At 39.1% G+C, this 11,349-nt stretch overlaps 1 protein-coding gene across 1 annotated transcript; it reads right to left on the bottom strand.

The window, feature by feature from the left end:
• Nucleotides 1-3,565: 3,565 nt before the first annotated feature.
• orai2 (ORAI calcium release-activated calcium modulator 2) lies at nt 3,566-10,748 on the bottom strand. Its single transcript, XM_026329155.2, has 3 exons — nt 10,420-10,748; nt 7,152-7,387; nt 3,566-6,060 (listed from the first exon to the last, which is right to left on the bottom strand). Exons 2-3 carry the CDS (start codon nt 7,380-7,382, stop codon nt 5,485-5,487), a joined length of 807 nt encoding a protein of 268 aa, XP_026184940.1. The 5' UTR covers nt 7,383-7,387; nt 10,420-10,748; the 3' UTR covers nt 3,566-5,484.
• Between the last annotated feature and the right edge of the window lie 601 nt (nt 10,749-11,349).

Here is an 11,349-nt window from a genome sequence, read left to right as displayed (position 1 = left end):
AAATGTTTTATTTACATCTTACAAATTAAGTAACAGGCTCACTTTCATTTGGGCGCACAAGTGAAAGATCTGAGAAAAGAACATACAAATATTCCTAAATGAGATTTGGATTTGTGAAGCATTTGTTTAACCTTTAATGTTTTCTGAGGGCCTCATTTCTATTTTGACAGAAGTAATCCTGTATAATTCAAACCTACAGAAAATGGCTTGTGTTATCTATACCGACGTTTTTGCTGAGGTAGTGTATATGCATTCATGTGTTTTTTTTTTTTTTTTTTAATGGTCTTGAAGATGTAGTAATATCTGGCTTATGCATGTGAAGCTAAAATAAATTGGTACATAAGCAGACACGTAAAGAGTGACCAGCATTAGAGAATTTTTTTTTTTTTTTTTTTTTTTTTTTTAATTCCAAAACATTACTGGTGAAATGTTGATCATTGTAAATTTTGGATTTTCCAGTTAGGCTTCTGTTTTTCTGAAATGTGCACTGTCTTCCCCCTGCTGGCCCCAAACAAAAAGTGCAGATAGACTGAAAAAATATTGTTACTGGGGAAAATATTAAGAATATCACTTTGGTTTTCGAAAAGAGGATGACTTACATCACGTGAGTTTATTTCTCCATTGTTTTTGGTATTCAGGACTGTGCAGACATTAAATTTTATTTGGTATGACCATAGTAATTTTTTTTTTTTTAACTCATTATTATTCATTTTTAACTCACTATTGTCCAACCCTGTCCTAATACCCAAACTTGACCTGTTGTCCAAAATCATCATCACTGATCATCATCACTGTTACCAAGAAATCCCTTAATGCATTGTGCTGCGTACATCATTATCTTGTCAAAATCCAAGAGGGCAGTATATGCAGAACAGTCTGTGTTGTTAGTCTGCTGCTGTATATGCTGCATATTAGATACTTCAGTCTAGGTTTTTATTTGTAATATTTGCATTTCTAGAGAGCAGGCCACACCTACACTGCAGTAATAGGACGGTGAGTGTGATATGCCGGTTAGCCAGGTTATTGTTGTCCTCCTAAACTGGTTTAGAATTTTAAAATGGTTTTCTGCTTCTGAATTGACATGCTAACATGCTGACATGTAGAAATGGCATTTGAGAGGAAAAAGCTCAAATATATGCACATGTAGGCAGAGCAGTGTGGTTGGAAAGTTAAAAGTCTGACCAGTGGACGTTAGAGGGCTTGTTGGAAAGTCAGTCTTTTCTCTGTTGGGTCAACTGCATATACATGGGCGGAGCCTAAAGCAGGTGGTAAGTAGCATAGCTGACAGTGCAGCTCCAGTGAATGGCTCTGGAAGAGAAGGAAAGTGTCAGTAGGGTGAGGACAGGTAAGGTCTGGTTGTTGGCATGTCTTCTTTGTGAGCTGTTGAGAGGGCCGTCTCCATGCAGCAGCACTTGTTAGTTCTACCATATGTTTGGTGAAATTTCAGTTGTAGCAAATGTGTGGTGTTTGGCTAGCCATGTTTGGGGCTAGTGTTTGGGGTTAATATTTGGGTGTTAACAATGTTCGGGGGTTAGCAGTGTTTGGGGTTAACAATGTTTGGGGGTTAGCAGTGTTTGGGGTTAACAAGGTTTGGGGGTAGCAGTGTTTGGGCCATAATACAGACCTGAGGCCTGTTAGGCTAGTTTCTGCTTCTAGATGAAAGTGTTTTGCAGCTGAGCACGGTGTCCAAGCTGGTTTTTACTTATTTGTGTGCTCTGAGGGCCAGGTCTGTGGCTTTCTGGTTAGCTTGCTACTAGCCTATTTTACTGCTACCAACCCAGTTTTTCTGCTGCCGAGCAGGCTGCCCAAGGCCGCAACAACAATCTTTTCTAGCAGATATGAAACCTGTTGGTTTGTGTTGTGTTAGCTTTTTTTCTTTTGAACAAAATGTTAAAGGAATAAAGCAGGCCTGAATCTTACTAGGTTAATGTGTTGCTACTAGCTTTGCTTCTCTGCTGCTGAGCGGGCAGCAATGTTTATTTAATAATACCAGGTTAAGTGTACGAGAGTAGTTTCTCTTTCCTTTTTCTTTAGTTGCTCTGGAACACACTGTTGAGTCTTCTCCGTGTTGTGGGTGGGCCCATCTCAATGAAACACCATTATTGAGAGGGTGCCCACCTGATGACCCTGTAGACTTGAGTGCACAGAGGATATGTTATGCGACCAGGTTCAGAATAGAGAGGGTTGGAGTTGTCATGGGGCCTTAGGGAAGGCCAAATACATCAGGGAAGGAAAAGGTGCTTGCAAACGTGAAGGCAGCAGCGGCCAGAGACTTCATTGGGCAGGACTTCGTTAGAAGTCAGTCAAGTCTGTTGAGTGAAATCCAGTTTCTGGCTAATAACCAAAGTGTGCTGGATATCAGCATCCCTACCAATGAGGTGGAAACAGATAGTAGACAGCAAAAGTGTAGAGTGTAGGAAGCTAAAGAAAGAAAATAGTAGAGGGCAGAAAGCTAGAGCAAATTGGTCAAAGCTAGGGAGAAGAGTATTGTGGGCAAGTATTACAGATTTAGTAGGTGCTCTAGAAGGTTTGAAAGGGACAGTCGAGAAGAAGCTTGAGAAGATGGGAGGCATTATTTATGAATATATGGTGTCTGAAGATTTAGGGTTTGTGAGAGTAGGGTTAAAGCGACAGTAGAGAGCACCATCACTGAGTTGAACACTAGTTAGGAAAGCAAGGTCACGTTCAGCCCCTGGGCCTAATGGTGTGCCCTGCAAACTGTATGAATATGCTTCAATGCTTCAGATATGTCCAAGTTTCGATGGTGGCTTCTTAAAGTAGCATGGAAAAAACAGCTCGTTCCTACATCGTGGAGGCGAGTAGGAGGGATATTTATCCTTACAGAGAAAGACTGTTGAGGTATGGTAGTTGAGGTCCATTTGCTTTTTGAATGTGGAAGGTAAGAAGGTAAGATTTTCTTTAGTGTAGTGGCACAAAGACTTGGCTTACCTCTGGGTTACCTAGAGAGCAATAAGTTTGACACCTCAGTGCAGAAAGCTGGAATCCCAGTTTTTCCTGGATGTGATATGCAGGTCAGGTTGAACATGGTGGTTGTTGTCCTGCTGAATTGACATGCTATTTTTTTATGGTTTTGGAGGTGCTGAATTCTAGTATGACCTTTATAATAGTTAAAGGGCTAAAGGCAGGCAAAGACTGGCAATTGAGGGTAAATTTAGGTAGTCAGCTCATAGTGCCCCAGGAGATAGTCAGTACCAATCAGAGACCACCTGCTGTGGTCAGAAACACAGAGGATTGTGCATTTTGTGGAACTTACAGTTCCCTGGGAAGATGCTGTAGAAATGGCAGCTCAAATATATACACATGTAGCTATGTAGGCAGAGCAGTGTGGTTGGAAAGCAGGGGGTAAGTAGCATAGCTGACAGTGCAGCTCCAGTGAATGGCTCTGGAAGAGAAGGAAAGTGTCAGTAGGGCGAGGACAGGTAAGGTCTGGTTGTTGGCATGTCTTCTTTGTGAGCTGTTGAGAGGGCCGTCTCCATGCAGCAGCACTTGTTAGTTCTGACAATGTTTGGTGCGTAGTACAGGTTAGACACATTAAGAGATGATGAAAATTGTAAAAAATGTTTTGTTTTATTGTTGAAGTCTCTATTTTTGTTTGACATGTACAGGATTCATTTAAAGAACAAAGCCACAAACAGGAAACAAAGCAAGATGGTCTCTTGAGAAAAACCTTGGCAGTCACTCAGCTGTGCAACTGAACTACAAATGCACTTTCTCTTTCGAGATTTGAGCAACTGAGCAACACTTTGGTCAGTCATCTCATTTGGAATGTGAGGTGGGTGCATTTTCATTTTTTAAATGCAGTAAAACCAATAACTGCTAACAACTCAATCTTTCAGTTAACCCACATTTACTGAAAGCTCTTTAATTTTTAGTTGTTATGTAAACTAAATGTCACAAAGGTCATGCTGACTCCAACATGTATTCTGTGACTTCTTAACCTTTCCCCCCAGCCCTAGTGGCTTCAGGCCAACTCAGTGTTTTTAAACTTTATTGGTTTAAACATTGTGTCATGCCCCCAGAGACATCTCCAGCAAAAGGTCTGCTTGTGTTACAGCCATTAGCAAAACAGCAACTCATAAAAGGCAATAGCTTTGTAAGGCAAAACCATATTTGGACAGTAAAACATTCACATTTAGGCATTTTGAGCAGCATCAGTATGCAGAATTGACTAGTTTAACACATTTCACACAGGCTGTGGTCTTTGTAAAAATACTAAAAGCTACATGAAGTAAGAAATGTTATGTTTTGGATGGAAAAACAGTCACACTGACCTCCATCACCTTTTTTAAGACTGTCAAGTTGCAAAGCTGTACCAAACAGGCACATACAAGGTACAGAAATGCGCTTTGCTACAATGTAATGAACCATGCATCAACTTGCTTGCAGGGTGATGCATGGTTCAACTCTTCGCTCATAAGTTCTGATTTATGTTACTAGTGAATCTTAGTCATGAGAAGGTTGAGTGTAAACACTAAGACCTGCACTCACCACATAATCCATGCAGTAAGGTTAGAATTTCAGAGCATTTTATGGAATCTGAACCCTCACAACTAACAAATCCAAATCCTTTTGAATTGCTTTTAGAATCTATTTAACTTGAACTATTCACAAGTAATCAAAATTATCACATCTGGAATTGGCTTTTTGGTGGTGGGCTAAATGTCACAATTTGCAGCTCCCAAAAAAGTGTAAAAAAGTATAAAACACAAATTGAATATTGAAATAAGAGCTGTTAAAACTTCCTTTGGCAAGTCTTTGATATTTGATTCCAATTACTGATCTTAATTTACAAGTTAATCAGTTCAAATAACAGTAACAGAATACTTTGGTGTTTAACTGCAGAAATGACTGCTCCTGATTGTATGTTCAAGAGTTTTTCTTTCTTTGCTGCTGAGCGAAGACAGCAGCTGACTGAGAACACAACAAACAGCTAGGATACCTTTTGGAATTATGGCAGGTTACTTATGACATTAATATCAATTAGCTTTAATTTCCTGCTGAACTTTCTTCTGCCAAAAGTTAAGACCAGGATCAGCTAAAATAAGAAACCAGTGTCCTAAACTGGTGTTTGTGAGTAATTGGCTTCAGACTAAATCCAGAAAACCTGATCCAAAACTGCACTGCTATCAACCCCCAACCATACAATGAAAACACAAACATGGCCAAAAAAAAAATGGCACATAGAGAATAATAGCCCTTTTTCTGTAAACCTTTTTTACATTTTCCTTGACCAATACAAATTACAGACTAAAACGCAGTCAAGGCAAACCCTACAATGTAATTTTACTTGAAGAATAAATTAGCAGTCTGACATGTACTGTCTGTTCTGCAAAGAGGGGAGTTTTAAAGCTCATCTAAGCCCCAGCAAGACAAAACTCACCACATAAAAGGTCAGAAACAGGAGAGGACTTCATAAATATGTGCTACAAAGACAAGTTCTTAAAGTTGCCATTGTCTGTGTCATCACACAGTCTGGAGGCCTCTCTCATGGCCATCCAGCTGCACCTTAATCTTGTGCAGTTCCTCAATCTCCTGGTGATGTCTCTCTGTCTTATGGCGCACCAGAGAGCGATAGAAGCGTATGGTGAACACAACAAAGATAATGCCCACTGGGACCATGATGATGGTGGAGGCCAATGCAGCCTGCCAGCCGCTGTTCTGTGGTGCAGGCAATGTAGTCCCACTGGAGGCTGTTGTGGTGCTGCAGGTAGTTGGCTTTTTGGCTGTCCCAGAGTCTACAGGCAGGAACTTGATCCAGCAGAGGAGCACCACTTCTGCTAAAAACAACAAGATGCCCAGGGCTGTGGAGAACCCCCAGGCCAGTTCGATGTAGTGGTGCATGCGCTCGTGCGGCGATTCGCTGACAGAGTTTAGGTTGTGGATATTGCTGACTGCCTCCACATTGGGCAGGATGCAGGTGCTGATCAGCAGAGCGAAGAGGTGCACTGCCACCAGCACAGTGGTGCACACACTGAAGGCAATGAGGAGCTCACGAGGGTAACTGTACTGCCACTCCAGCTCTACCTCCACCATGGCCACCTACCACAAACAGGGACATGAATAAACACGTTAGTTGTGTCCTTCACAAAAAAAAAAAAAAAAAAAAGGATACAGTGCGTGTCATACTCCTTTAAATTTTTTCCCCTTAATGGCTTAATCAAGATAAAAAAAATCAAAAATTGGAAAGGCAGGGGTACACCCTAGACAGGTCACCAGTCCATCACAGGGCCACACGTATAGACGAACAACCACACATGCTTACACTCTTTCCTATGGTGAATCTGCATTCCCCAATCAACCTGACATACATGTTTTTGAACTGTGGAAGGAAGCCGGAGTACCCGGAGAGAACCCAAGCAAGATTCAAGCTGCTACTTCAATGTCAAAACACATTTACTCCTCTGGTTTGTCCAGCAACTTATATGTGTATATTTACAGTAATTTTGTCATGTAGTCACTAGTGTTAGAAGGCACTCTTGACTCAACTGAAGATAATATTGTACCACTGAAAAAATAAAAATGTTTATGTGCACGGTAAACTTTAACTCCTAGTGCAACAAGTGAAAATGCCACCCAAAAGAAAGAGCTATATAATGCAGACTTCAAGCTGCAGGTTAAAAAAAAGTATGCAGCCGAAAAAGTTTGGAGTGAGTTATGGCATTCAAGCAACCTGAGAGAAGAGGAGATGACACAGGTTCATCTCCCTCCACCCCGACATTGGTTGCAGACACAGGATTAATACCATAATGCAGTTCTGCTTGTTGTTATACCTGGTTTGCATTCTTTATGGGCTGATTTAGACTAAACTTATTTAGACTTACTAGAATAAACTTATACACAAAAACAACATCTATGTTTTTTTCTGTTTAACAAGGCTGTTTTTGCTAAAAGAGACTTATACTCCAGTGCAACTTATAGCCCAGAAAATATGGTATATTCCAATTCTGTGAAAAGGTCCCTCAGTATCTTACACACTGCACCTTTGGCCATTCAGCAGTCAACAAAAAAACAAATAAACTAAACTGAAAAAAAAAAAAAATCTATTATAGTGTGAAACGTAAAAGAAGCAGCTGGACCTTTTATGAAGCTCTGCTGCACTGAAACTGGTCAGAAAGGTGAATATTACTAACCATTGCAAAACCAGAGAGCAGTGCAGAGGTCCTGCTGGAGGCCTTCAACTTGGCACGGCTCAGGTAGAGTTTCCTCCAGGACAGGGCCTGCACTGAGTGGTGGTTGGAGCTGACCAGCTCAAGGTAACTGCGCCGCACCCAGTCCCTGTAATCCATCCCTCCGCCATCTGGAGCCTGCTCTGACACCCCTGGCACTGGTGAACCCATAGGCACGTTTAGCTCACTGCTCATGGCACCTGGTGGGTATAAAGTTGAATAGGAAATAGTCTTACTGGACAAGACCTGTAACATTTCTGCAACACTTCCAATGACTGGCTTGACTTGAACATATAAGCTTAAAGACTGCGGCACAAGTTAAATAAACAAACCTTAGGTGCAAGAGAACACTGTAATACATTAATTACAAAATTATAGTTTCACATTCAAAAGTTTAACACACCACAAAAGATCAAAAATAAGAAAGCTCAGATTTGTATGATTCCAAGTCTATATATAAAATATTTTCTTTCCACCTGGTAGTGTGGGTCCAAAGAAATGAAAAGAAAAACCTTGTAAGAATCAATCATTCTCATTACAGCATGTGCAAAATTTTAAACTAGAAAATCTTTTTACGAGTATATGCTTATACAAAATACCCTCCCCTAATAGTTCTGTTATAATTTTTGATATGGAGAATGAAGCCTTCAGAGTTCAGAGACACTCCCTATGTAGATTTGGTTGGTGATTATGCAGTAATGACAACGTACTTACGAATACTATATTCCATTTCTGCCAATAGATCGCACTAAATATTACACATTGAACCTTTAAGGGCTCCTACGTAGATGCATACAACCTAGGGAATAAATTATATCACAAAACCATAAAACAAATTACAGAACAAGAAAACAACTGAATTAAAAGCACCTGATTGGTCTGTGACTTTATGAAAATAAAATTAGGATTCTGATGTTCATTCATGCTCAAAGCAAGATAAGTATAAATTACACGCTACAGCATTACAACTCAATCTTTCTGTATTATTTCAGAGTACAATCTGTGTTCTGCCTATCAATCTTTGCAGCTCCATTCTTCTGTTGATATTCAACAATACATTTTCCCTTTAAAGGAGTAGTCTCAAATATTCCCATAACCCTGAGTGAAGTTTTTTTTTTCTTTTTTTAGAGGCCATGAGGTCCCAGTACTATTTTGCTCCAACATGCGGTTGGCAAAGAACCAGGGTGTTGTAAAGAAGAAGAAGTACTACTTTATTAATCCCCAAGGGGAAAGTCAGTTGTTACAGCAGTTATTAAATTCGAGATTATTTAAATTATATTGATTAATAGTAATTCATAAAGTAATTAATACAGTAATAAAGTAATTAACTAATTATTTATTGGGGGGGGGGTTGTGTGTGTGTGTGTGTGTGTGTGTGTTACTAAAGACTAGTAATTTGGACATCCTGACCCTCTTCTCAAGTACTATGAGACAAAGGGGACATGGGAAAGGGATATTATGAGAAAAACATAAATACTAAGGGGAGCTTTAAGAATAAAGCTGCAACTGAAAAAAAAAACATGCATTCCCTAATTCTGTCGAGTAAATCATGCCAAAATAAACTGGCAAAGTGTCTCTGCCAAAAAACAAAAACAGTGCACCAATGGTTGGAAACCTTAATTCGACAGAATACAATGGTATTTCAGACAAGAACATGCTAACTTTGTGCAAACATTTTGAAAAAGGCTCTTTCCTGGTTAATGTTGCATCCCATGTCAGAGAAGGGATTTTCTCTTAATGGAATAAAATATGCACTGCATTACTATCAAGAGTGCTCCTTCCTCTGTGCTAGTATTTCTGCATTTCCACTGCCAATTATTAAGACATCTTGTGTAGCTGAGTACACACCCGTACATTTTGCAGGGTTTACAATAAACAGTTTTCCAATTTTTTCTCCTATATTTAAAAACAAATAATTCAACAATAATTTTAAAAAATTATCAGCAAATTAATCAGTCATGAAAATAATGAATTACAGCCCTACCATAAAGATTTATTTTGGCCACACAGTTGGTGAAACTGACATTTCACCACTACCTGTTCAACACTAACCACAAGACTGCAAAAACAACCAGAGTTTCAGAGTTGTAGACCTGCACATTAACTGTCAAAGCAACATTAAACTACCAAATAAATATCAAAGAAACATTAACTACCAAATCAACATTAAATTACCAAAGAAATATCAAAGAAACATTAACTACCATAGCAACATTAAACTACCAAAAAATATCAAAGAAACATTAACCACCATAGCAACATTAAACTAAGAAGGAAATATCAAAGAAACATTAACTATCAAAGCAACATTAAACTACCAAAGAAATATCAAAGAAACATTAACTACCATAGCAACATTAAACTAAGAAGGAAATATCAAAGAAATATTAACTACCATAGCAACATTAAACTACCAAAGAAATATTAACTACCATAGCAACATTAAACTACCAAAGAAATATCAAAGAAACATTAACTACCATAGCAACATTAAACTACCAAAGAAATATCAAAGATTAACTACCAAAGCCACATTAAACTACCAAAGAAATATCAAAGAAACATTAACTACCATAGCAACATTGAACTAAGGAGGGAAATATCAAAGAAACATTAACTACCAAAGCAACATTAACTACCAAAGAAATATCAAAGAAACATTAACTACCATAGCAACATTAAACTAAGAAGGAAATATCAAAGAAACATTAAACTACCAAAGCCAAAACACATGAATCCTACCAAAACTGGTAGATAAATGAGTTTTATAACTGGAGTTAACCTGGTTGTCTACGTGGGAAAAGTTTAATTGATGCAGTGTATCAGTTAAGTAAAAATGCAAGACATAGTTTAAATAAAGCGAATTAAACATATAATCCACATGTGGTCGTCGGATTTTGCTGGGCTAACAGTTCAGGAGATGAGTGCACCTTTATTTAGAACAGCGGTAAGTTAGCCGGATCCACTTACCTACTTTAGCTAACCCAAAGCTAGTGTACCACACAGCTGCAGTTTTATGAGCTAACGGAAGACACACTTTATAACATTCTTCTATAAGATTGTTCTGCAAAATTACAAAGAAAGAGTCGCTGTGGTTGTAGTTACAAGTAGGGCAAAAAGTGTCGGGATTTTCAGACAACATTAGTAACAGTCACGTCTAGCTAACTTAGCTAACTCGCTTCCTAACCGCTGTGCTCGCCTGTGATGCTAATGGACAACTTTTTAGCCTTACCTGTCTGAAGCGTCGTCTGAAGCAAAGATACAAACTCCGAGTCGGTCTTCTCTCCACGCTGCTCACGGCAATAAATGACCTGGCTCCGACGGTTCTGTTTAGACCACTTCCCCTCTCCGGTAGCACTACATCCTTTCCGCTCCAGCAGACGAACGAGTGCCTGATGGAAATGCGACTAGCTACTTTCTTCCACACATCGCACCTGGGTGATTGCTTCCGCGCTGGCAATCCTCAGCTAAGGGGGCAGCGATTTCCACGGTTCTGTTTGTTTCGTTTGGACCGGAGACCCGCGGAGGACAGTTTCCTAAAGGGAGACTTCCGGTTGGGCGTGTTCCCTTCAACATAAAAGCGCGCACACACGAATCGTTAAGTACCGCTACAATAAAGTGTAGAAGTTGGAGCACATTTTTGTTGCAATGAAAAATATAAAGTACAATACCTGCAACAAAGTGGTATTAAAATTAACTTTTCTTTAAATGTTAATGTACAATTTTTTAATTTAATGAACATAAAAACTAGACAAAACATAAAAAGCAAAAGTGTGGCTTGCACAAAAGTAAGTTTAAATACTGACTAGTATAGTAGGACTGCACATGCCACAATTACTGTTGTTACTTTTGCATTGTTTTCTAAATTCCTGAAATAAAAAGCAACAATGAATGAACACTATGAAATTCTGATACATTTGCCAGAAGATTTGGATCTACTTTTCATCTCAAAAGCAACTATGTCTTAAAAGTGTAAATAAAGTGTGTAACAGAGGTGAAAACCATCCTGAGTCATTATGGAGGGGATTTGTCAGTAAAGTGGTCAGTGTGCCCATAGTTTCTTGCCTCACTGGCAACATCATGTCCTCTTTTATTGCTGCCAGCCCTTATTTCAGACATTACTATTTCTGCATTTGGATGTAGCCTATTTTTAAGAAGGGCC

Source organism: Mastacembelus armatus, chromosome 14, assembly GCF_900324485.2.
Source record: "Mastacembelus armatus chromosome 14, fMasArm1.2, whole genome shotgun sequence".
NCBI lineage: Eukaryota > Metazoa > Chordata > Actinopteri > Synbranchiformes > Mastacembelidae > Mastacembelus > Mastacembelus armatus.
The sequence above is the reverse complement of the archived record's forward strand: the minus strand, read 5'-3'. Positions and strand labels throughout refer to the sequence as shown.